The sequence below is a fragment of the Phalacrocorax carbo genome, chromosome 7 (genome assembly GCF_963921805.1).
Source record: "Phalacrocorax carbo chromosome 7, bPhaCar2.1, whole genome shotgun sequence".
In the NCBI taxonomy this organism is placed as follows: domain Eukaryota; kingdom Metazoa; phylum Chordata; class Aves; order Suliformes; family Phalacrocoracidae; genus Phalacrocorax; species Phalacrocorax carbo.
Genome location: NC_087519.1, coordinates 20,168,837 through 20,196,532, shown reverse-complemented (window position 1 = coordinate 20,196,532; position 27,696 = coordinate 20,168,837). Strand labels below are relative to the sequence as shown.

The 27,696-nt window shown below is 39.4% G+C and overlaps 1 protein-coding gene across 8 annotated transcripts in view; it reads right to left on the bottom strand.

Annotated features, from left to right (window-relative positions):
• USP3 (ubiquitin specific peptidase 3) overlaps nucleotides 1-27,696 on the bottom strand; it is a 75,111-nt gene that overhangs the window by 23,876 nt on the left and 23,539 nt on the right. The window contains exons 1-3 of one of the 8 annotated variants that reach the window (XM_064456692.1): nucleotides 19,594-19,892; nucleotides 2,724-2,784; nucleotides 260-391 (exon numbers count right to left, since the gene is read on the bottom strand). In XM_064456692.1, the coding sequence (XP_064312762.1) occupies nucleotides 260-391; nucleotides 2,724-2,784; nucleotides 19,594-19,684 (284 nt within the window). In that variant the 5' untranslated portion in view covers nucleotides 19,685-19,892. Of the gene's footprint in view, nucleotides 1-259; nucleotides 392-2,723; nucleotides 2,785-14,842; nucleotides 14,862-16,699; nucleotides 16,787-18,509; nucleotides 18,544-18,724; nucleotides 18,748-18,789; nucleotides 19,185-19,593; nucleotides 19,893-27,696 lie in introns of those variants that run through there. The other 7 variants (XM_064456689.1, XM_064456696.1, XM_064456693.1 and 4 more) reach the window with 7 other exon arrangements.

Genomic DNA, 27,696 nt, shown 5'->3' with positions numbered 1-27,696 from the left:
ACTCTAAACCACATAAATAGCATTTATTTCAAAAAGTTTCTGCTCAGCCATTTGAAATGCAGCAGTTTAGCTGCAATCAGTGCTACAATACACATGCAAAGGCAAGAGCGTTATTTCATTATTGTTTTTAAACAGCCAAGTCTGGAAATCAAGTGATAAAGTGCTCAGAAATGTGTGTAATATAATGCTTCACAAGAGTCTGAAGTTTTCACCTTCTAGTATATAAGGCGTTGTCAAATTACAGCATTTAAACCCTTACCAGTATGTACTGTAACTACTGCAATCCATACACACAGTATGCTGAACTTTCTCTTGTTTTTCTGTTTTCTTATGATTGGTCATAGGAATCTGTGCATCTTCATAATGCTTTTTTGCATGGCCATTCACATATCTAAAATAAATAAAAAAATTAAAAAAAAGTCTTACACTTTTAAACAGTTACTCTAACCAACATTCACTGAAAATAAAAAGTAAAAAGGCAGCCTAATATGCATCCACTATTTATACAGGCATTAAAATAGGAAGTTCACCTGTGTGAAAACATTGGTTAAACTGTCTAACTTTTAACCCTTTTATTCTCTTACATTGTCCAAATTAATCTCTCCATATCCTTCACAGCAACCACAAACTGACATCCTTGTACCAAACCCCTGGATCTGGCACCTGAACAGACCAATCCACCTTTGCAACTGAGAAAATCATTAGCTTCCTTTCTCCATACCTGTAATGTGTTTAGTTCTCCATATTGCTTTCCCATATACTTTTTTTATAGCTCTATGTTTTTCTCCACCCAGCGCTCATCATGTTTGTTATTACTTTAACAGTGTGCTGACCCCCATATGAAAGCACATTCATTCTGCAGCATATTAGAGCATTCTACGTTTTATGAATTTCATGAATTTGAGAGGCTCTAGGGCTTGGGGTCACACAACTTAAAAAGAAATCCAAAATCCTACAGCTCTTTTGCTGACACAATGAGCATTTTCACACTCAAAATTTAAGATCTAGAAAAGTAAGCACCTTTAATTAAAAAAAGTGTCATAACAAATGGAAGAACTCTTAAGTATGAGCTGAAAGTCATTAACACTTAGAACTGTGTGGCCAGACCTCAGGTGAATTATCTCCCCCCTTATTTCCTGCTTGTTGAATTCAGTAATGCTAACCAATGGGAACTCTGCACATGCTCACATGAACACTTGCTCTCACATGCAGGTGTAAACAGTTCTGATAACGTGGCTGTGCTAGTTAAGGCACTGTAGCCACACAGTTCCTGACATTGCTGTACTGGCAGAATCCTACAGCAATTACATCATAATACAAACAAGACTGTTGTTCTTGCAGGAGTTGACTTTCTGCTTAACAGTGCAAATGACAGGTTTATAAAGCCTTGCTCCCCCCCAGAAATGCTCTAGTCCTACAATGTGGTCAGTATGTTCCCAATGACTCTAACCTGTACATCCATACTTCAAGTGAAAGTCTGAAAAGCTTTATTTCTCTTCCTTTAATTTCAAACATTATCTGAACAGAAGAATATGCTGTATGCTTTCATGATCAAAAGTGCTCCCATTACAAGGTATATTACATTCTTCTCATTGTTATTATTTTCCATTCTAAGGATGGGAACAGTTTGAAAAGTCAAAACAAACTGCATAAATAACCGACTCAATGGCTACTAACTGTCCACAAGAAAGGTCCTATGTGGACAGTAGTATTTTTTTTAAATTGATAACAAAAATTCCAAACTATTTATTTCACACCATCACATAACATGAATTAGCTCCCCCTCTCCTAGCTCTCGGCAAGTATAAATTTATAAAATTAATGAAGAGAAAAAAGGGGTTTGTGCTGAAAACTGACAGAGACATAATTAAAATTGTGGCACATACTGCTGTACAGATTTAAGAAACAAAACCTAGAGTTTATTGAACCCACTTTAAAAGAGAAAGTCACTAAGTTTAATAATGCTTTTCCAGAACAAAACCACGCCAGCACAGCTGTTACCCTACAGATGAAAACATGTTCACATCTCAGATACAGTCTAAATGGCAATGCTAACTGCATTCTCATTAATACATGCATCTCAAACATTTATGTAGCAGTGAATTTTCTACAATTGTCCTGACATATAAATAACAGCACTGATTGTGTCATAGCTCTACACATTATTTTGGTGTACTTCAACTAACACAGACAAAAACAAGGTGTACTCTGGAGGAATTGTGATGGTAGCTAGTCCTTCTACGTTACAGCAGTAACTTTGTTCCAAAACTACACTACAATATACTTAAGGTATTTTTCTGTCTAAGCTGGACAGTTGCTGTTTTCCCTCAAAATAAGCTGTGCCAACTTTGCATTTGTGGGTTTCCAAGAATTCTTATTGGTTTAATCTTATTATGATAAAAACATCTTTTACAGAATGGAACTTTACAATAATCCACTGATTTAGCAGTTCTCCAGGCACTTTTTGAGCTGAGCAATCACATTCGCTGTACACTTTTCTTTGAGAGGAAAAAAAAGTTGAGTATAATCTATGGACTCTCATAAGGTAGCAAAGAAGTGTGTTCAGTATAAACATACAATGCTAAATGAGATCATGAAAGGTTTATTTCAGGGAATTATAAGGCATTCAGGAAAATTTTGAATGCACTGCCCCAGAGTTGAGCAACAAGAGAAAAAGACAAAGGTCTGATTAAAAGATTTGCGCACTAATGCTTTGTACCCACCTTCCACAATGGACACTTGAGCACGTCAGACAGACCCATGGACTTTTATTTGACCGGCACACTATAAAAGATTAAAAGAACAAAAAAGCATCAAATGAATTGGCTCTGATATTACAGTTGTATAACACATCCTGAGCACTAGCAATAGCTCTGATGACTCCACCTTAGCAGCACAGTTATATAAAATAGGTGGTCATGTTCACTAACCTATATTAGGGACTAAACTAAGACTGAGGACCTACTGACACTAAAGCACATTAGCCGCCTTCTGGCTTGGGTTTTAGTTGCAGGCTACACATTTATGTGTTACTTTCCATGAATAATTTTTTTTTTAATTACATCCACATGAGGTCTACTTGATTTTGAAATATAATACAGAAATAACAGAAGCACAAGTAGCAAACACACTGGTAAAGTTTAAAACCTTTTCTTTTGGCTTTTAGTAAGAAGTCCACCAAACACAGGAAAAAAAGCCACAGCACTTCACTTCTGTTTCGTAAAACTAGTTATACAGGAAGCCATTTTAAAGAAGATATTGCAAGAAAGCCTGGCAATCTGATAAGAAGTACACAGAATAGATTACTGTGCAATGCATGATACGCACCATCTATACAATACATATTTCTATGCTGCAGTGCTGGTAAAGGCTTTATCCATATATATTTTACACTTTTAGTCATGTCCAAGAAGCTGAAAGGTTAAAATGTAACACAGTGCTGTGCTTCACAATCCATTCAAGACACCAGAAGATGTTAGCTAATTCTTTAGCTGTCTTTTAAGTCTAGAAAACTTAAGTTAAATAAACATAGATGTTTTTAAGCTACAGGGCTTAAAAGGATAAAACAGCAGATACTGGAAAATTATGAAACACCATCCCAGGGTAGGGTCATAGAAACAGGATATTCCAACTCCTACCCCAACCCAGTAACAAACTCTGCAAATTCAGATCAGAAACAAAATCTCAATAAATACCCCATGTAGACAGAACACAGTAAAACAGGCAAGCAGAGCAAAATTTCCATTAGTCAAGTCAAGAAAAAGTATATGCATCTTTATAAAGAATAGGAATTTTGGAACTACAACTAAATTGTTACTGAACCCTCAAATTTTGTGAGGAATTCCCATTTGGATCATGTCATTGAAGAAGGGATGCTGAGATATACAACACAAATTTGAACAAAGTAAAATTGTAAACAACTATCCATTACCACAGTATTTACAGAAAGAGGATCACACTTTCAAATACCCAAATAATGTCATGAGAAAAGAAAAATTAAATGCTAAGTGCACTTCTGCAAGGGCAGAAAACAATAAGACAGTGACTTCAATTATCCCAAAAACACAAAAGGCTATGATGCCACCTAATTTTTCTATGTGCTATAAATAACTGCTTCTTGGCGCAGCCAGTTAAGAGTAACAGAGGAAAAATAAACCATCAGAAACACAAGGGTTTGTGAGGCCAGAGGGAAGAAGGGACAAAGAGAAGAGGATTAAACCCTAGCATACATGTAAATCATTTATATTGCTGTTTATTGTGGAAAGCTTAAGAACAGCCTTCTCTATCTGGAGTCACACCTTAGAGAAAGGAACTGGGAAAAATGAAGCATGTGCAGAAGCTGCTCCAGGACTGGATCACCTGAGCAGGCTAATTCAGGACTTCTAGCAAAACTCAAAAATACATTCACCAAGCTACAAACCATGGTACATATCAAACTGTTAAGATCAGAGGATACCAGGAAAAACTAAGCTAACAATAATAAAAGAAGTTTCTTTATCAAATTAAAGGCTAATTAAAAAGAAAAAGCAAGGAGGGGGTCAATTTTTAACCGGGGTAAAAAAGCAACTAGCTTACCTGTATAATAGCTGTTTCAAACTTTTCCACCATTAGAATTTGCCTTTTTTATTTAAATCAGATGGAAAATTAAGCTAGCTAACACTGCTTCTTAAAGAATTCTTTTCTGGATTTGAATTCATTATTACAAATAGCTGTTGTATTTCAATTCACAGGCCCAACCCAAGGAATGTTTAACACTAGGAATTTTACTATGTTCACCAGGAAAAAAAGCACATTCCACAGAAATATTATTTGAAGTAACTACTTTAAACTCTTTACTAAAGACTCCAGAATTGTTTTCTTCAGCTGCTGCAATTATTGCTTCACTTGAAAAACACATTTTCTCACATGATTCAGTTTTCTGGTTTTGGTTTTCCAAAACCAAATTTTCCTATTTCTAAAGTTGATAGGTTCCCACAACTGTGATGGTAATCTTGCAATAGTCAAATGATAGCCAGGTAGAGCTGTTTTGGCCCTACATTTCTAGTTAGAAAAGTGGAAGAAGTTTGTCTCATTTGACCAAAATGTTAGTGAGAAAACCAATGCTTGGCACTGGCAAACAGAAGAGAAAGGGAAGCCCTTAAATAGCCATCAGTTAAAAACAGGCTAAATGGACCACCAGTTTAACCTAATACAATTTTATTTTCCTGTATTACACAAACTGAAAGGTAAAAATTAACCAGAAGGAAACAGAAGCCAAAACCATTCATGCGCTTAAACACAGATTAAGTGCTGCATGAACAAACTACTACCCTACACTTTCCTTGCCAGGAACATGTAACCACCTTCATAGAATTAAAATCCCAGCAGAAATCTCCCACTTTGAAATAGCATTTTTTCCTTTCAATATGTTATCGTCTGTGTACAGAACTGGTTCTCAACCAGTAGGTCAAAGCATTACAATGTAAGCTCTTATTTTTACCTTCCACCATGTACCAGACAATTACAGTTTCACATTCAGGTGTTTTAAATGCCAGCACTACTTGCTTCTCAAGTGTTAAATTACACTGAAGCAGTGCTCACTCTGCAGAGTTCACACAAGGTTTAAGTGTTCTGCACAAAGCCAGCAAATGAGTCCACTAATTGCACAATGCCAAAAAGTTAGTGTCCACTAAAATGTTCCATCTTTCATATCAGGGAATAGGAAAAGATGGCTCATTTGTTTGCTTTAGCTTTTAGGAAGATTTTTGCTCCTATTGCATCACATTAGAAATGTGTAGTTTATATCTTCTGCACAAACATCTCCTCCCACAAAGAACTTGAATAACATCGAAGTGACTCCCACTAAGATTAAACACAGAAGCCAGTATTAAATTTGTGACCTGCAGTTGTTCTGTTCTGAGAGGATTACACAATTGATTTTTTTAAAGGTTGCTAAAGATTGCATTCTGTATTTCTCTGAGGTTGGCTCAGTAGATACCTGTATTAAAGCTTGGCTCTCTACGTATTCCTCAATTCAGATCTTGAAGCAGTTACCATCTGTTACTTGCTATTAATAAATTAGATTAGGCCAGGAGCTTCAGGCATTAGTCAGGACTCTAACAAAGGCAGGCACCATGGAGTGCGCAGCAAAAGCAGAGTCACTGCCCTGAACTGCTGATAATTTAAGTTAAAGGTAGACACTTTGGCTTCATCTGTAAAGAAAGTCCACATTATTCCTTTCAGATGTGGTACTGACATGAAGGCACTAGGCTTAAAAGTAGACCAGAAACAAGAGACAGATCCACAGCAAATCCCTTCTCAATTCAAAGCACATTACACAGCCCTAGAACTTGGCCCTTAAAACAGACCTGGGCTTTCAGGTCTTTCAGGTCAGACAGTTACACAGAATCATGAGGAAAGACTCTCAAACCCATTTGTACAGGTACGTATGTCTTCCCTCAATAATCAGTATTCCAATTGGGATTTGGTGGGGTTTTTTAGTGATATTTAAAAAAAAAAAAGGAGGAAGGGCGCACTTCCTACTTTGGAATAAAGTTATATTCAACAAACATCTTAACCACATTAAAAAACCTCAATTATCTGTATTTGTTACACTTTATTTAGTGGTATACAGGCTAAGAAACACTGGCTGCTTTCTCAGCTTGAACTAAAGTGGCTACTGCAATGGTTACCAACTGCCTCATTTTGCTATACTTTTAGAATCACTTGAAGCAGTTAGGCAAAAATGATACTAGCACAGTCAAAAGAAAAGGGAAAGCAAATCTGCAATGCCACAGTGTTGCCTGAAACAGTAAGTCAATTGCCATTTTACATCAGTATCAGCTTATTCAGAAGCTTATAAACTTATTTTTTCATTATGTAACAGGAAGGAGGAATACAATCTTTTACAGAACTACTTCCCTAAGTGAAATCTGAATACTCCTTTGTTATACAGCCTACAAAGCCCTCTGTAAAGGAAGAGAAGTATCAATCCATTCCCAAGAGAACAAACAACCAAACACCACTACATACAGACTCGTACATAACTATGGGAACTTTCTGAGACAACCCTCTCCCCTCCAGGCTCCACTCGCTGTAAATCATCCTGATAAATAATTTTCATCGAGTTATGCCAAGAAGAATCAGTAAGATATGGCTAAGCAGTTTGGCACTCTCATCACATGGCCCTCACCCCATCTTACTGTCACAATCGCTGAGATGTGTACTACTTAATCTTGACTTTATTTTTCGTATTGAAAAGTGACTCCAAGTGCAGTCTTGTGAAGCATGAAAATGCCTGGCAAACACTGCATTCCTTACAGAACAAAACTTCAGATTTCCACTGTAGGAAAGTTACAATTATGTAAAAGTATACAGACAACCGCTGAAACAAATAGTTCTGTTTAAATAGCACACTGCATAATTTAGAAACTGGCAAAAGAAAAAAGAAGCAGGAAGAGGAGGAGACCAACAGGAAGCAGCTTCTGTAAGGCAGCCAAGTTAAGAAACCTGCAAGATACAGTGTCCACCAGATATCTGGCTGTAGCAAGCCATGTGATCAATGCAAAGTGGCAGCTTTGCCGCTCACGGGAGCACTAGTGACCTGAGGCCATAGCTACTACAGAACTGTGCTTAAATCCAAGAGTTAAAATAGTCCTTTACTACATCGCTAAAGAAAAGCCCACAAAATATCAGCACAATAAGAGCAATACTTGGGTCCTTCTGTTAAGAGCACACAATGGAAACAAGATTAGGGTCATTAAAGTATTTCCAATCCTCTCCACAGCCTTTACACTTTGGACTTTGTTCTCAAAAGGAGCTGTACCAACACTACTATCTTACTTGTATAATTATATGGTTAAACTACAATAACATAATGACCTGCCCAGAAACACCCTTGGACTAAGTTACTTTATTCCAGTTCAGTTTATGTTAACATAGAAGGTCAGCTACACTGATACAAGCTAAACTGAAAAAGGCCGCTGTTACTCCACACAGCATCTGCACAAGGAACAATATTTATATAGTTGTGGCTCCACTGGTATACTGATGCTGCTCTGAGCAAACTGTCCCACAAATGTAAGCACTTGGTGACAGAACACATATAAGTGCTACATATGTATAGCATACTGTATGTGTAGCATGTATACACATGCTATGTGTGTGTACACACACACACGTGTATCTCAAAAAAAAAGCAAGAATATCATTAAAGTATTCTAGAGAAATAGATTTACTTTTCCTTTCTCATACCTTTAACTTCATTTTGCCTAACAATCCCTCCATGCCCTGTTTAATTAAGATTTGGTAGCAGGGCAATGTTACTCTACAGTTTGCTCCTAAAAGAACCTGACAAATCCAGCAAAAAAAAAAAGAGCCGGGCAGTCTCCATTAACAACATTTGAAGAGAAAAGCAGCAACAAGCAGCATACCAAAATGTGAAACCCCTGCTTTGTGAAGCACAATTCTTCTGTCTGTGACACACCAGGCCTAAGGAATCAGACTAAAAGCTGCCTCCTCCAAAGACCTGGGAGTAAAGGTGAGAGAAACTTGCATGCAAAAAATTCTAGGAAATGATCACAAGTGGTAGGAATACAAAACTCTAAACATCTAAGCAAAATTATGCAAACCCCTTTAGTAGCAACATCTCAAATTCAGTTTTTCAGTCACAGGATTCAGAGCATTTCTCAGAGATCCGACTCCCATTTTACAGACTGACAAATGGAGAATGAGAGATCAAATAATTTACCAAAAGAATTTTATCAGCATAGACCAGAATCAAGCTTACTAGCCCTAATACCTTAGTCCTTTATGTCATTTTACTTGCAGGTAAGGATAAGGCACCCCAAAACTCTACACAAAACTTATAAGGTCACTTGCCAAAACAGCTCTAAATTAAACACCTAGAACTTCCCATATACAATATACAAGAAGTATCAGGCATCTGAGAGAGTCATCTATCAAAGCCAGTACTCTAAGTATGGAATTGCTCACGTCATTAGCTTATGAGAAATATCAAGAAGACAAACATGTTGCATGTTGTCGCTCCTCTGGGCTTACGTGTTGGGGTTGCAAAAAGGCTCTGCCCACCAGGGGAATTTACAGCTCTGGAACTCCCTCTGGATGCAGGCACAATGTCTTTTCAAAGCCTGAATAAATCAGCTGAAGAGCTTTCTCCATGCAATACCATTCATTCAAGACGTGAATGCCTCAGGTTTAATACGCACACCTCGTACCCTTGGAAGGCCTTCCTTCCAGACTACTACTAAATGCTGAGGGAGGACTGACAGTTCGCTTTTGTTAAAGATGGCACTTCCCATAAATAAATAGTTACTCAGGGCAACAGTGAGACAAAGCAAGAGAGTACAACTTTCACCACACCTAGCATTTACAGCTTTTACCTAGGCTGCAGTTTCTGCAGCAATGAATATCCATGCGTTCTATATTCAAAATCCACGAAACATTCAGTCATTAGAATTGAGACTGGAACGAAGGATTTTCCACTTACAATGAACTGTCCAAATCACAATATTACAGAGCCATGTGTACTCATTCCTTCTGGCCCATAAACTCAGTTAGAAACCCGCACATACAATAAAACAGCTTCTCAGGGCAAAACCGAGAAGTCTTTCTCATCACAAAACTTCAGTCAAGACTGCAGAACGTCTGGATATGTGCAGAATCTGACACTCTGGCACTGAAAAAAACCACTTTATTAGCAGAATCTAAGAAGCCTAAAAAAACATAGATGTCCTCCAAGGTAAGTCAGCATTTTTACAGGCATCATGTAAAAATTCATAACAGGCAACAAAAGTTACTTAATACTAAGTACACATGTATTAACACAACTGATCATGTTCCCAGTTTTTGACTTTGCATTCTTTCATGTATTTAGAACAGGCAGTTACTACAAGCATACATGCAGGCTTTATTATTTGACTCTATTGGCTGTTTACATTCAGGAGAAATACAAAATACTGAAATTAGTATCTCAGCTAAACATATTGGTAAAAATCATAAGTCAGGGCAGGCATTAACATTCACAGAAGTGCACTAAGTCCAAGCAGAATGCTAACATTATTTTATAATCTAGAAGTAGGCTCCAGAACTCAAATACTGAGTTAAAAGTCTATGGTTGTTGATTATAGGGGGTTTTTTGTTTGGGGTTGAGTTTTTTTGGGGGGCTGGGGAATGGTGTGTTTAAACTGTATATGCATCTGGTAAAAGTATCTGCTCTACATTTTAAGAACTTAAGGCTAGTCAATTCCAGATGAGTAACTGTAATGAAAACCAGGTGACTGAAAAAGGAAGTAAATGTTAACAAGAGTGTTTTTTAAACCTTTGCACAGTTAGCCCCATTCTGGACAGAGAATGCAGGAGAAAGGAATGTTACAGGCTCTGAAAACTAGAGACTATGTTCTATACCTTACAAGCCAGCTGTTTTACTGTTTAGGTTTTAAAGAGTATTCCCATTTGTTTTCAAACTTCATTTCACATAAAGCACTTCTTTCTATATCCTATCGTCGGCCCCATTACAAGTGCATAAATGGACCGAATTTGTTCTAAACTGTCTGGTATTAGAAAAATATTCTATTTAACAATATTTTACATAAGTGTTATTTGGTAGACATCTTTATTGCCCATTTTAGAAAAACAGCATTCTAGTAAAAATGAAACCAGACAGAAGGGGAAATGGTTTTTAATTATATTATTTAAAATGTTTTGTTTTTTTAAAAAAATGAGCTAACACCCACGTACTAGAGGAAAAGATACAAAAAGATGAAATTTAAATTACATTTAAACCAAAGCAAGAGAATTTACAAGGAAGTAAGTTTCTTGGTAAGCATTACTAACACCACAAAAATTTTAATCATTCTTTTGGTGTTTCATACCCTCATAACAGAGAGATGCACAAGGAATAGAAGTCTCAACAGCATCAAGTCTTAGCCTAACTCAAATCACATTCAAATGTAAGAGAATTCAAACAGACTCTGAAGAACATTTAAAGGAAGAATCACCTCACCTTATAGCTATGGAAAAAAAAGCCAAACAGTTATTTTTTCTGCTATTATCTTTCAACCAAAACCAGAAAGATTAAGATTTTTTTGTGAGAAAACAATAAGTCATTTTGTGATATTGAATAAACTTATGAAATCAAGTAATATTTGTGCTCAAGTGTAACAGTGCATGTGGTTTCCTCCTTTTTGTCACTAAATAAAAGCATTGCTCAGTCTCACGTAAAAAATTTCAGATGGTTACAGTGAACCACTCCATTGCAATGGAAAACCATATATAATTCAGACATACTGAACAACAACTGAGTAAGAATATAGAACACAGGTACGTGAACAATTTCTCATAGAATAAATAGGTCATCGAAGTCCCCAACACATTCCAAACACTGAAAAATATTTGTCAGAGAACAATGTGATTAGCTTCATCTGCATGTAATTCACCAACCACATTGGCTTACAGTTCGGTATTTTGATTATGCAATCAGAATTCCACATTGAAAAACTTGGAAGTTAAAAAATGCGTGCTCTTTTGTCTGCCTATATTCTTAATTCAGTAGTGGAAAAAGCGGACAGATAGGTAAGAAACACTTCCTTCAACCAGTGTAAAGACATGTCAGTTCCCGAGGAAGTGGTTAAACAAACTGGGGGGAGGTGAGAGAGGGTAGAAAAAAAGAGGAGGAAGAAAAAAAGAAGGTGCAAAACCCAAGACAGATCACCTCTAGCAACAACGTACAAAGATACACAGCAGCAGCACAGCGTACTCTTTCATTATGGTAAAGAAATACGGTCACTTAGCACTACCAATCACACACAGAGATGCTCAGCTCTCAGGCTACAGTAGTGCTATATTTTTTGATAATTTAGTCTTTACGTGTCAAGTCAAACTTTAGGTCAAGAAATGTACATGGGAAGATTAACTGCTGACACCACATAAATCACATCCTACCTGAAAGCAACAGTGACAAAATATACATTATTTAGAAGGAAGAAAAAAAAAAAAAGGTAGTAACACATCAGGAACAGGCTTATTTTATGAATAATCACAGCCAAAAGCATTTGCTAAAAAATTATTGCCTCCATTTCTCCTTTACATTCTAAGAACAATTTCTAGTGGTTTGGCTACTTTGATAACTAGTTAGTATCTAAATTTAAATACATACATACACACACATTTCTATATTCTAAAATTAAATGCTTTCTAGCCCTCACTGATATTGTTCCTCATTCCAGTTGTAGCATGCCAAGAAAAAAAAGAAATTATTCAATCTCTGTTAGAGCAAGACATAAATATTCATTTTCAGACAGCAGCCAGAAAAAGCACAGCAAAGCCAACAGTGTAACATAATTTCTAAACCCTTAAGGAAAGGAATCTTCTTGAGTCAGTTAGCAATCAATCTCAGGTCAAAAGAGTCAAGCTAGAAATAGGAGGGAAAAGAAAGCAAGAAGGATTCTTGCCTTCTTTATATAACCTAGTCATTAACTTACTTTTTGTAGTCCCCACTATTTCATTCCTACTTCCCCAATACTAGCAAAAGACACATTACTAACTATCCCTGTCAACAAAAAAAATAAAGAAATGAAATGCTCTGTGGACAAAAACATTACCAAATGAAAAACTTATGAACCAAAGGTTAAAAAAAAAAAGTTTTTAAAAGGGTTGTGGCTATCTTGAGAAAATGCACCTGTATTTTGACATGGACAAGCAGATGCCCACTGTCACGCAGAATACTAAATGATGTTCTCATGAGTCAGCCCGTTTGGTATTGGTAAGGACCTCCAACCCCCACCCCCAAGCCTGAGTGTACCATGTGACTTTAAAGTTATAAAGCTGTCTGCCTGCAATACTTGGGAGGGGGGCTAACTTCCAGAAGAATCACCTTATTTTGCCAGGTTGCCTTTGGGTATTGCAATTAGATTCAAATGGGTAATAAAATCTATCAATGAAATTTCATAGCTACATTTACAAGATATTCCAAAGTGGGGGGGGGAACCCCAACTACTAGAGGATTGCTTTCACATACCACTTAAGACTGCTGAAAGGTAAGTGTATTTATCACATCATGTACAGTTTACAACACCCTCTGATAATCAAGGAAATTAATCATTAAGGACACAAAATCTTACACTGCTCCCATAACAAGAACACCATAAAGCAATGAATATTTTCATCAGCTATTATTCTAATTCACTCTACAATAGAAACTGCTTCCTCCAATAACCTCAACGTAAAAGTCAGAAAAGCCTTAAATATTTTTCAGATCTAAACTTCTGATTAAGCTGCACTTTCTAACCTCCATGGATTATTTTAATTAATGGCCTTTAACCACTTTTCACCTAGGTAATGAATGTTTGTTAAAACAGAAAGGGAAGCATAAGCAGGTTACTAAATGAAGTGAATGGCAATGATCAAATGAGAAATGGCTCAAAGCTTAATTCCTTTCCAAACATCAGGTATGAAACTTTCACTCTATGAACCTCAGACACAGATGCAACAAAAAAAATTAACTAGTCTCACTCTGTTGGCCTTAACACCTTGCAACAATCAGAAAAACAGAGTAGGAATAATGCAATGATCTTGTTTAACACCTGCACATCTTGAAGGGCTTGGGAAAGGTGGGTGAAAATTATTATCCTGCTTACATTTAAACCAGCTATAATGTGACTTGCACTAATCTGTGGATAAATCAAGAGTCTCTCTCCTACACAGTTGTGTGTGGCTTATATATCCCACTTCCCCAATGCCTCAGACTATCCTGTCTCCTTACCATATGGTACACTTCAAAGAGTCATTCCAAAACATTTTTTTTAATTAGACTATAAAATACTTCAAAACAGTGAGTAGTAAAATCTGTCCTTCAAAAATTTATCTTCAAAATCATCATGAACATTAGATCTAGTTTCTAAGCAAAGGCTATGTATTGAATGTCTGACAACTACTTTCTGCTGAAGTAGTCTTTCTTCAGCTAACCTTCAAGTTTTGCGACAGCATGTGATTTGTTGAGTAAAGAGTATAAACAAATACTGGGAAAGAGAATCTAGAAAATATTAATCACCAGCAATTTATGTTTACTGACTTTTAAAAGATCCAAGTATTTAAAAAAAAAAAAGACTCCCCTTTTCTGTAATTAAAAAGAAAATTAGGTCTAGCTTATGATACCAAAATTGAGACCCTCACCCCACCTCAGTAAACATGCACCTTCTAATAGCATCAGTTCCAAAGCACTACACTCTATCACACAGGCAAAGATAACTACTGCCCCCATGGCTGGCTCATACATCAGTAACTGATTCAAATGGGGAAAAAAAATATTAACCGTTTTAAGGAAAACAAGACTGAGTCTAAAAACACGCCAAGTCTAACAAGCTTTAAATTCATTCCCTGGCTGTCTTTTTAAGTAAAGAGGTATAACAAGCTATCAAGTCTGTAGAGTTACTAACAAGCATTCCTGCATTGCAGTGTCCCAGAGAAACAGCTGAAAGACTACCCAGCTTTGAAATTAAATTTAGGTGACTGAATAAAAAAGGTAAAAATTTTTACATACTTATTTCGTGGTTTAAGATTCAGAATAAATATGGTAATTTCCAGGCAAAATTCATTTTCCAGATGTAGGGTGACAAATAGCCCTCCTACATACAGACCATTAGGCCCACACACTGTTCATGAGCTTACCCTGAGTCTACATGCAGCTGACTGAAAAGAATTTTTCACGGGAAGAAGGTCCTACCTACCCCTCTCCAGTTTCAGTGAGTTCCTGCTCCTCCTACAATCTAGTAAGAACGGAAGGAAAGAGGAAATGAGGACTCACAGTAATAAAAAGGAAAAAGCAAAAGGAGAGAGAAATACTCACTGAGGTGGAAAAGAAACACTAATAAGGAGCTAAGATGGTTAAAGTCTGTGTACCTGAGCTTTCACAGTGTATTTGTTTTGGCACTGACTGCAACAGTCCAAGGCCAAAAAACAGTGTGGCAGAATGCTGTTACCTATCCCATGAAAAGAGAACAGTGTAACTGATTTAACTGAGAAAAAAATGGATGGGAGGGCAGGGAGGGGAGCAAACAAAACATCAAAAGCAGTGTAACCTAGTATAGTCATGTTCTTGAAAGTTCTGCTGGGCCCAAAACATTTGCTGTCACATATAAATAAAGCATTCAGTGATATTTGGGGTTAGTCTGAACTAACTGAATTTACCAAGTAATTTAGAAAATTACTTCAAACCCAGAAAAAATGTCATTAATTCAGCATATGGATTTCCATCATAATCATCATTCACTAGGTCTTAAACAGCTTCCTCATGCTAGCTCTCCTCTGTACTTTTCATGGTCCCAGGGTCATTTGCAAATGCCACAATGTATGTTTCTGGCCAACTGTGAAATTACAGCTCTTATTCAACAGAAGTCAGAATGCAAGAAACAGATGCTACACAAATATATTTTGCTTTTGCAGGAAATACCAGTCTACAGTCAGAATTGCTCTTCAATATCTAACAAAATTACATTATTTACGAAAAATATTTAGCCAACTGACAGTGAACTGAAAAGCAACAGTTTTAAGCATACTTCAGAAGTACAATTCCCCTTTAAAAAAAAAATCACTAAATCCCCATTTCGGCAGGTACAGTCCTGTCTACAGGTGTTCTTCTAAAGAACGAACTTCAGATTCTACATTGAACCACCAGTGAGTCCAGTGAGAACTAATGAAACCTCAACCATGCAGAAGAAAGAGCTGTAAAAACTCTTCAGACTTGCACAGGTATGCTTAGAAGATTGCAATCTCACTTAGGTGAGGCATGGCTCCCTGTGGTCTCATGAGTCTATGAAAAGTTGTTGATAAATACCACATCTGAGCAGTTCCAGAGTACTTTTCATAATTACAGGATTTGCACAACAGTGCTGAAGGTGCGGCACATCATACAAATTCAACTGATTCAGTCTGTGACACTGCAGTCTTGCCAACGCCTGTAACTACTCTGCTTCCAAATTCAGCAGAGGTTTCAGAAATTAAAGTGCATGGAAAGACTGCACTCTAATTGGAATTAGCAGACATCTGCGTGTAGTATTTCACATGGCAGCACTGATTAAAAGCCACTTTCGGTTTCTGTACAATTCCTACTCCTTATATTCATCTCGTCTCCTCTTAAATGCCCAATTACAACAACAAACTGCCTCTGGATCTGCAAAAAGGCATTCTGTGCTCTCTTTTCATAGTCTTAAAGCTCCTCAAAGCAAATGTGTGCTGCTTTCTGCATCGCTTACTGTACAGAGCACGCTTGACTAGATTAAATACTCTGGGAAAGCATACCATCTTCTAAACAGGAGTGCTTAAACTCTCAGACTTCCAAACTACACAACAGTGACATAACAGACATTCTAGAGACACTTAAAAGTGAACATACACCATTACTCTTTAATTTGGAGCAAAAATATTCGTACCTGAGTCAACACATTTGTTGTCAATACTTCCTCTTACTGCTTTCTAAGAGTATTCCTTCATAACAAGACCTCTATAACAACTCTGTCAGGTAGCCTCAAGGGGAAGAGATTTAGTCCAAAAAAGCAATTCAGGCTGGTGCACATGCTCTCCTAATCAATTCCTGACCTCAGTAAAGCAACTTTCAAATATCAGTGTCAAATGCAACACCCCTCCATTATACACTGACACAACATTCAGTATCAAATAACAATATTCGAAAGTGCCTCCATATTACCTTGTGAAGTTATTGCTGCAGTCAGGAGTTTTTGCAGAGAGGCGAGGAAAAGGTACTTAACCAATATGGATCACTCAGTCATCGTGACAATTCCAGCTCCTCAAATAGCAGAAATGCAAGATAATGATGAAAATAGCCACTGGCAGGCTGAACTAAGAACTTGCTCTCCAACCTATTCTGCAGTGTTTTGCTATCACTGGCAGGTCACATGGCTGCCAGAAAGCTTCCTTTATCAGTATCTTACTCTCCTTTTCTGGAAAGGTCAGCAGCAACTCAGCACAGGACTGATGACAAGTTCTGAGTGATTTTAAGACAACATGCTTGATGAGAGATGCCTCATTATTACAGACTGCAGATTGCCTTCTAAATATTTTTCTCCAACTGAGGCACCACCACCACCAAAAAGAACTGAGCTCACAGAACCTCAGCAAAGAGCATCAAAAGCAATAGAAAGTGCATTACATTTTGGCAACATATTAATTTATACATGGCATGTTCTCATTTTAATTTTATATTACCAAGTTGCAGTAAAACCAGCAAATAAGAAACAGTATTTATTATGAATTGACAGAAACCAGTATCCCATCTCTTTAAAAAATTTATCTCACTAAAATGAGCACAAACAAGAAAAAGACAGTACTCTACATACCATTAGGGAGTTAATGTAACAATAATCACATATTACTAATACTGGAACTGAAAAGGGAGACACATTTTCCTATACTAGTAGGAATGCAAACTCCTTTTTAAAAAGAACAATTTTCATTTGCTTTAAATTAACAAGAGCCTGATTGTTGGAATGTTTTAAGTTCAATGTACATACTTTTTTCTCTAGCCACTTGTTAAGAATCCAATAGTTATCTATGTGAGTACTGTGTGTCTTATTACCTTAATTTTCTTAAAAAGCATAGCAAACAGAGACACTCCCCTAGACACAGTATCTTCAACAATCTATTGAAGTTCCTCAAAGTGTCCTGCACCTTCTTCCTGCCTCTCAGCTGTAATAAATCAGTTGATTGCCCAGAAAATGGCTCTCCCTGTAAGTGTTGGTTTGGGACAAACACCTCTGAACAACAAAGAAAAATTGGTTCTAATTGCTGAACTTCTTTATGGAGAAACAGCAGACCTAACAGGGTCCTGTAGCTGTACACCGGCTAATTTTTGGAGAAGTTACCTTAATATTTGAGCATATATTTTTAGTTTTGGCAATTTTATCTTTCTAAACGGTGGTTCCCTACTGCCGTATGCTTCTGGTTGACAACTTTGCTTACCCTTGATACTCTGAAGATAACAGCTGGACCTACAGAGTTAGACTTCTTGTCATTAATTTTTTTTTCAGCAAAGAAACATTAGGGACAACAGATTTTCACATACTCCTCCTTCCCTCTAATCATTCTCCACATTATTCCACTGTAAAGTGTACCCCCTCTAAAATCAAAAGCATTACAGAGTAAAATAACTGGTTTTGCCAAAGGAAGCAACAGCACTACCACACCTTGGCTCCAGGAAATTGCAATCAGGGAAGAACTCAAGTAAGCAGCAGCCTTCCCACACGAAAGCACAAATACTGCGAGACAAAGGACAACCATTTTCCCTTTAAAAAAAGGAACACCTTAAAAATGTATCTAGCGTTTCAGTGCTCCCTGATAGCCTCATTCAGGAAAGACCTTTCTCCAGTGCCCACGGGCATAAAAGTCACGCTGCTGCTCTAAGTGGAGCCTACTTCCTACTTTAAATGTACTTGGTTGCTTCTACTTTCAAACCGAGCATAACTAAACACATTGCAGTTATAGCAAATAAAAACACGTACCAAAAATGACAGCAATCATTGGAGATTATCTGTGTAGAAGCATGCAATGATCTATTCAGAAGCTAAATTTAAAACACCTTGGGCACAGCACCTTTAAAGGGAAAGCCCCCCTGAACACGCAAAATCCTGCAAGGGACAGTACTGAAGACAGGATACGTTTCAAAGACAGTGATTTACATTATTAAATCGGTGAGCAAGTACTAAAAAAAGATGACCTCTACACTCCTACCGACCCACACAGCAGAGTGGGTGAGCGGGATTCCCAGACACCCCCAGAGACCGTTGCACGCAGCTGCTCCTTGGGTTTAAGAGGGGGCCCCAAGCGTCGCCTTTAGCCTCAGCAATCCAATTAAAACTCCATTCTCTAAAGTCCTTTCAAAAATGCACATTAAAAAAAAATATAATCTCAAACTGATTTAAAGAACACGCTGACACTGCAGCAGCCACCGGGTCCTCTCAGCCCCGGTCCCCGCGGCCAGGCTTCCCCTGGGCAGGGCTCAGCACGCCGCTCCTCCGGCAGACAAAAGGAGCAAGGAGCCCACGATCCCGCATTCCTTCGCGCCCGGCGGGGCTTGGGGAGCCGGCGCCCGACCGAGACAAAGTCTGCTGCCCGGCGCGGCCGGCAGCGCTCCCCCGCCGGACAAGGCTGCGCAGGCAAAACCGGGGCAGCGGTAGGAGTAGGGGCGGCCCCACGTCCCCCTCCCCGTCCCCCCCCCGCCTCCGAGACATGTGGCGGCCGCTCCGCGGCAAGCTGAGGGGGTGGAAGAAGCAGCGCCACAACACTGCCTGCCCGCCCCCTCCCCCCGCCCCGCTCCGTGCCCCCGGAGCGGGGTCCCGCGGGGCGGCCCCCGGCGGGGTGGGGGACCGGAGCAGCCCCCCTTCCTCCCCCGTGCCCTCCCCCAGCCGTAGGGCGCCCTCCCGCCAAGGGGCTGCAACGCCCCGCGAAGCCGCGGCGGCCGCGGGGAACAAAGGAGCGGCCGGCGGCGGCGAGTAGCGGCCGCCCGCCGCGGGAGGGCCGCGGGTCGGCCGGGCCCCCTCAAGCCGGGCAGGCCGGCGCAGCCTAGGCCGCGCCGGGCGCACTCACCGCTGCAGCACCAGGAGGAGGGCGAGCCCTGCGGGAACTTGGCCGAGTCGGGTGCGATGCAGACGCTGGAGCCGAGGTGTGGGCACTCCATGGCGGGCGAAGTGGCGGATCGCGGGGCGGGCAGCTCCTCGCGGCACTACAGCAACGGCGCCCCGCGCACAACAGCCATCTTAGGGCCAACCGCGCGATCCGCCCGCCGGGTTTTGCAGGCAGCCGCCCTTCCCGTCCGCGCCCAACGACTCCCTCACCCCGCCTCCCGCCGGGCTTTCCGAGGAGCCGGCCTCCCGTCCGGCACTCCGCATGCCGGGCTTTCCGAGGAGCCGCTTTCCGTCGGGGCGGGGTGGTACCGCGCCGCGCCCTACGGCGGGGGCGCTTGGCTCCCCGCGGCACCGCCCCGGTCACCGCCTTAATGGGTAGGGCGGGCACGAGAGGCCCTGCTCTGGCAAGGCCCGGCTGCCGCCGCGGGGACGGGCAGGCTGGAAGGGGCTGCAGGGCTGTTTATCGTCGTAGCAAAGGCCAGCGCTGTCCCCCCCCCATCTCCTCCTCCGAAGTGTTTCACACAGCACTCTGCCGCAGGTTTCCGGTCCGACGTGCGGTGTCAGACCCAAATTCTGTCCTAGTTAGTCGGGGCGTGAATGGCAGGCCAGAGCTGCTGGATCTGCCTGCGACAGGCCTGTGCCACCCACCCGCGGGCAGCACCCACGGCTGCACGGGTCCCCTGCGCGCAAAACTGCCACAGCTCTCTGCATGTGAAGGGAGTCCAAGTGAAACTGGTATGTGGTCAGGCAGATGCTCTGTTCAAGCAATCTCTTCCGTAAGATGCACAGCCTACGGCGCACACTTACTTCCCGCGCTCTGTCTTTAAAAGCTCCCTGGTTTAACTTCTCCCTACAGACAATGGGAAGCCATAGTAATCTCGTGTCTCTGCTGATTATTTGCACACTTTTTTAAAAGAGTCACCTGGCCTCAAATTTAGCTTGTTACTGAATTTCCTACTCTATGACTGTAACCTTTAAGTTAAGGGGTAATATAAGTACAGATGTTGTATTACACCTTTTCCAGACAACGCAGAATATCAATCTTATGGCTCAGCAATTCACGTGCTTATGCTGATCAATACAAAGGTTCTGTTGAAAATACTCGGTTCCCTTTCAAATGTAGCAAATAAAGTCCACCACCATAATATCTGAAAAAGTGGGGATTTTTTAAATCTAAGGAACTGTGACTCCTCCTGCATGTTAGAGTTTTAGACCTTTTCTCTTGCTATAACTAACGTGACAAATACAGTTTTGCCACTGGTTTTGCCTGTCATATGACCTGCATACAACATGAGAAGCATCTATCTCAATGTATTTTACATGGCACACCACTATTTGGTGGAAGATTATTTTATAAACTGACAGTTCTGTATGGATTTTCAGATTAGATACTTTAAATATTCATATTGCAGATGTCTTGGTGGTTACGAATCTCCTTCGCAGAACACTGTTCTTTACCTCCTTTGTTCTTTTTCACCCTGTTTACACTTGGGGATAAAACTCAGAGCATGAAAGATCCAATTTTCCACAGCATCAGAAAGTACTTCGACTACAGTCAGTGTGGAGTTAGTTTGTATTTCTAGCTGTGTAGTTAGAAGCAGAAGTAGCTCATAGATACCAAACTGTGAATTAAATGGCTGCAAATGTTATCTTGACACAAAACCGTGGAGCTATCTCACATATCCTCCATCCTTCAAAACTGTCACATTTGACTGATCAAGTAACATTCCCAACATATATTTTACAGGTTCTACAGAAAGCATGTATTTATATAGTTTTCTAACAAATACTGTATAAATAGAGCAAAAATTAATTGCGAAGACAGAATTTTAAAAATTGTTTCATGCAACACAACTTGGATATACATGTAAGAATTAGTCATACAAGTTTAAGGAGCAAAAAGGTGGTCCTGTTAGCATGTTTATATATTAGCCAAGGGGTCCTTTTGTTTCTTCACCCTCTGCCCTCCACCCTCTGCCGCAATGTATAATGAAGACATACATTAAATTAAAGCAGCAGTTTGACTGCAGTTGCCTTCTGTCTTTTCTAACCAATGCATATGTTTAATTCTTTTGTTGTACCCCACCCATCCTTACACAAACAATGAGAAAGAAACCTCAGTTGGATCTGCCGTTCTCATTTTTCCCTCCATAGTGTTGTCACTCTGCCTTCTTACAGTAGCATTTTGCAGCCAGAGCTTAACTAAAACAGCCCATTCTTATCTCACTGTGCAGATTATTTTAGCAGTGTATTTATTCTTTCAGAAGTAAAGAACTGGTTAACAAGGATTAAATATGGTAAAATAAACATGTTTAAATACTGTTGTTTATCTACTTTCATTTTAGCACTCCGATTCATGACTTTACAGTTGATACCTGGAGAGGAGAACTGATTCCTAAGTAAACAAAACCAGGGTCTGTCTCAGTATGGCCTTGTACAGTCACTGAACTAAACCCCTGCCAATATGAACTATTACACCTCTACTAAAGGCAATGTACTTAAATCAGGAGAGCTACTATACTTTATATTAGAAGAGTTTTTATAAGCATAGCGATGTTGGAAGAGTATCTCCTGGCAAGATACCAACAGATCCAAGTATAAGGTAAGAGTCAACAGGAGGCAGGCATCTTGTTTCCTCACACCCCTCATGGACTTAACAGAGTAACAGTCAGAACCGGGTAGCAGATGGGAATGAGTGTTACTATTTTGGGCGGTAGGGTGGCAGGGGGATGTAGAAGGCTAGTCATATTTTTAAGAGAAGATGAAGACGAAAAGGCATGATCAATTGCAGCAAAACTGTAATGAACATAACAGACTATGAAAGACATCCTCAGAAATGTCTAGAGATACAAGGCCTATGTACTGCTTTCTCTTAGAGTTCCTCTTTTTAGTCCGGAAGGCTGCAAACTTGCAGACTTCTCAGAGAAAAAATCCCATTACTTTGGTTTAAGAGGCCTTTGACCATCATCTATTACTTTTATTTTAAGATGCAACTATTCAACTTGCACTATTACACACAAAGAAAAATGTCCTCTCTCTATTGCTGTGGAGTTATTAAGATCCCCATAACAAAAGAACAAATGGTGCTTGGAACAGCAAGGAGGCTGGGAGGGACTGTGTAACTCTGCTAAGCACAGCACTTCCTACAATGACAGACACCAGCTATAACTTCTCTGAGCAGCATTTAGCTGTGAAAAACTACTAAATAAAAATGTGTCACCTTACCAAGATAGTCCCTTCATCTTCTATCCTTGATGTTTCCTGTTAGGAGCCAAAACCATCCACACTATGACACCTTGTTCCTTTGCAAGATAATAATGCCGTTTTATTCCTCCTTTCATTTGCAGGTTGACAGCCATTCAGGGAAACTCTTTACAGTGTAATTTTGCCCAAATAGTTGCATATTTCTTCATTTTAGTTGCCATGCCCACAGCAAATGTGGTAGCCTTCACATTTTTTATCTCTGGTTGCCAAGGTAAATACCTAAGTAAGGATGATTCAATCTGTTAGGGAGTCATGATACATAGCAGTTATCCCATATATGAGGATGTATAAGGACAATTTAGAAGAGCCGTAAATGTATCCGTAATGCAGCCTCTTTGCCTACTGAAAAATAATTGATCAATAATGCAACTCCGTGAGCACTTGGATCGCAAAAGCACTACTACAACAAGGGTAGTTTTAAGTGGCTTGCAGTGAGGTATACATGTTGAATGCAGAGCAAAACTGGAGTAGAAGCTCTGGGTATAACCTTCAGTTTGCTTTTTCAGTAAGATTTCTTGAGTACTAATCACTTGATTTGGAACCGGAGTCCTACCTCTTGCTCCCATCCTTCCTCAGATCAGAATAATTTAGGTAAGACCTAAGAGAAATCCTAAGGCATGCTCATAATGGGTGCAGTCAGTCCAGAACAGAGGCCTGTGAATTAGCATTATAAATTAGAAATTTCTATGTAATACAGCACATCATTGTCTCTACTACAACAGAGAGATTCCACACAACACCCTCTTGTGGGACATATGTAGTCATCCACCTATGCTATAGGCTCCATCTGAGAGTATCTGAGCTTAGAATTTGGCCCTGAACTGGTATTTTGCATATATATTAACAATTGACAGAGGGGGAGTTTGCCTGGAGGGTTCTGCAGTTCTGCTGTATTTCTCAGAAATAAAATCTGTGGTCTTAAGTACTTGAAAACATTAACTTGCCTCCCTTTTTTATGTATTATGATATGGTCTAATGACACAGTAGCAGAATTTTCCATGGCTTCCTTCAAAATCACTAGATGAACATCACTCAGTGGATCAAGTGAAGCAGACTGATGCCTTCCTTATTTGCTGTGGAAATTGGAGAGCTTGGAATGAAGAAGGGACGCTGGAGGAGTAGCATGAATGCTAACCTGAAGAACTAATTCGGTCTTTGCCAGACAATTCTTGCATGCCATCTGGCAAGTTATTTAAACCAATTTCTTTACTAAGTAGACCTCCATCTCAACCACAGATGAGTAAAAGAGGCCAGCTCTGCTCAGAGCACACATTAGAGTCTTCCTGTCTCATGTTATATTATCTCTGTGCATAAAGATAGAAGTAATATTGTCTCCCATGGCACGTTTCTTCTTTTTAAGTGGTAAACTCAGAATGTGTGGAATGAGATTGGGAGATGCCCTGAATACTCAACTGAAAAGGATAAGCAAGCCTTTTGCTCTGAACCCATAAAGCAGTAAACACGCTGAAGACACTATGTGCCAATCCAGACCTAGTAGAAACTTGATAAGTTGGGCTTTAACCTCTTATTTCCCAAAGATGTAGAAGTGAAACATTTAGATACGATGGCGATAGCAATGGAGACTACACAGAAACCCACCACAAGGAAATTAGTTCTTTACTCAGTGCAGATGCAACTCTGAGGCAGACAACTGGCATAGAAAATATCAACAGAAAGCATCAGAATATAGGTAAGTTCTAATACAGGGTCTCGGCTTAATAAAACCTTTACTAGGGGCTGGCCAGCTTTGTGAGTTATATGCCATCTCTGCAGCTGACAGAAGCTTAGATGCACGCATCTGTGTATGAAAGTACGCTACAGCACATTAAATACCACAAGCACATTTCTGGCAGCACGTTGTCTCATTAACAAATCTATTTCCATTTCCTGCACATCCTATGAAAATAAAGGTCACACACTTTTTCAGTGTTTGATCATAACACCACAAGCAACTCCCTTTACAAGGTTCAAGATTCTTCTCTAAAAGGCAAGATGCTAAAGATGAAGGACAAAAATTTAAACTAGGCAAATGCCCAGAGCAAGCATCTGTGACAGTATTTAGAATGTAAGATTAAAGCATGTAAATAGGCATGACTCCCTTCAAAGCATGTCCACGACACTTCTGTACACATACCTTGAGGGGGCGGTGTGACACAAAGTATTGTGCAAAGGTACCGGGTAGTGCCAAAGAACAGAAGTGTTCTTCATTCTGCCCCTGCTTACACATCACTGTAAGAAATTACCTGAAATTCTGCTTCCATAGGATTAATGGCTTTCTCCAGTGCTAAGGAGGGGTCTCTCATTTCTTAATGGGTGGCTTCTTGTGGGGAATAATGTTGACTACAGCAGTACAATTGTATTAGGCTGATACAGATTCCATCAGAACAGAAGATTACTCTTTTTTCTTTTTAAGTCTAATTCAAGTATGTATCTGAGATATACAGAGCAGCTGTGTTCCCTAAAACACACAGAAAAGAAGGAAACTGGCCAAAGAAATTGTATGCTATCAATAGGATCCATGTGGGCTGGATTGTGTGCAAGCATGCACACACACACAGTTTTTCTTTGCCTTGTGTATTTCTCTGTGTGTGTGTGTGTATGTTTCTCTAGAAGGATGTTCCTTCACAGCATCAGAACTATGGGTCAGATACCCCACGTGGTATACACTGGAATTGTTCTATTAACTTGAGTTCAGACTAGCTGAGAAGCTGCCTTTGTGTGTTTCTTTCAAATTAAATCAACAGGTTGTTTCACTCTCCTTTAAGCCCATGAGTCAGAGTGGGCCAAAGGCACAATATTTTAATTTGCTACGGTCAAAAAAGAACATGCAATTTTCCACAGTTTATGTTTGCCCGAAGAGATAGAGCATTTTCTGGGCCTTGACAACAACTTGGTATTCCATGAAGTCTGTTTTAACAGATTTGATTTTCCCATTGCTGAGCATGCCTCAAAATGGAAAATCCATTCAAATGAAAAATCCAGTTCCTAGAAGTGGACACTTTGGAGAGGGTCCTTTAAGGTGATGCAGCCCTCTAGACTGGATACTCCTCTGCAGAAACCAAAGAGTACTTTAGTATTAAAAGCTGTCCAAAATAATCTTGTCATTTGCAACACAGTGTTAAGAGTGCTAAGTAGGAATGCAAAAAGTGGGAAATCTGCTGCAGCCTGATCTCCCAGATGAGTGGGTTGAAAACCTGAGGACATGGCTCTAGTTCACTGTATTCTGAGAGCTGTAGCTGGGGAAAAGAGAGCAGTAGTAGAACGAAGAGAGTAGTGCAACAGAGAAGCAAAGAGCTGTAGTTTTTTTACCAGCATTCCCATGATCTTCTAGTGCTTTGATTTCTGAGAGCCTATGCTAATTTTACATCACTTTTCCAAGGATTCCAGAAGCATCTTACTGAACAAAAGCAATGGGCAATGCTTTAACTCTCATCCAAACTTTGCCTTGTCTCCACTATCACAGCTTGGTTACAGTGCGAGATATAAATAAAGGTGCATGTGACTATTCTGTGTGGTTGGTTTTTTGAACAAACCAAGGGAGATGTGAAAAATTATACAAATAAAGTGCATGCTTTTTAAATTCTCCCCATTGTCTTCTTAAGGTATTATTTGTACAGACAAAGGCTTATTTTTAATTCATGCTTTAAACAAATGCCTGAAAGTTCTCTTATATCTGGCAGCTTTCAACACTAGCTTCATCAGTTGTGTCCTCCAGAGTCTGTTCAATAACGCAAGTGCATCAGGGCGACATCAAGCAGCATGATTTCATGCCACTGGCATTTAGCTTCTACTGTAATCAATTATGTAAATTTTGTATTCTGTTTTTTCCAAATGCAGTCTTGAAAATATAATAATGATTCTGTACTTGTGCTTAAGATACTTTTAAGATTAGCAGGCTTTATTTCATCCTATCTTAATCAAAATAGAACATTTTATAGCCAACAAAACTAATTTCTCTTTACCACAACTGAACAAGGCTTACTTACTAATTTTTGACAAACAAGGGAACGCCAGGCATATCTTAAAAAAAAATAATAGGCAGATCAGTTTACATACTGTATCAGAGCACAGAGAAGAACCCCCAAGCATCCTGCTGAAAGAAAACATAGTAATACCTATTTGCCCGGAAAATGTGATAGCTGGCACCAGCCTATCCGCCTATCTGTTTGATCAAGGAAGGGAAAACTGCTCAAAAGCACTTGAGCAATTCCAGAATCTAAAACTCACCAGTACTATTTCTTATGTCACACAGGGCAAAACCATAGACGTTTTTAAGCCACAAACACTGCACGTTTAAATGACATGCAGGTTTTAAATTTCACCACTATGATTAGCTTATTAACAAATCTGAGGAAAATAGACAATAATCCAGCCACAAAAATTAAAAGAAGAATTGCTCTGATGCAAAAATTAAAAGAAGAATTGCTCTGATGATAGTCTGTGAGGATTGGGAAGAGAATGAGATGGTACAGAATGATACTATTTCAGATAAAAATCAGGAATGAGAATGTGAAATCTATTTGCCTGTGTAAAGAACATGTAAAGAAAATATTGTAAAAGAAGTGTTTAAGTTAATTCCTAAAGCCCCATTTCAAACACTTAAAAATGGTATGATGGGAAAGTCCCAGGATGAACTGGATGAACTAATATGACCTTTTTCACCTCTAACATCTGTTATTTCTATGTAGAATATTACCACAGTAAAAGTATCATATGAATCTGTGAACTGTAACTGCACACAAACTATATCACTTTTCCCTCTACATTAAACAAGACTGTTGATAGACAAAATACCCTACAA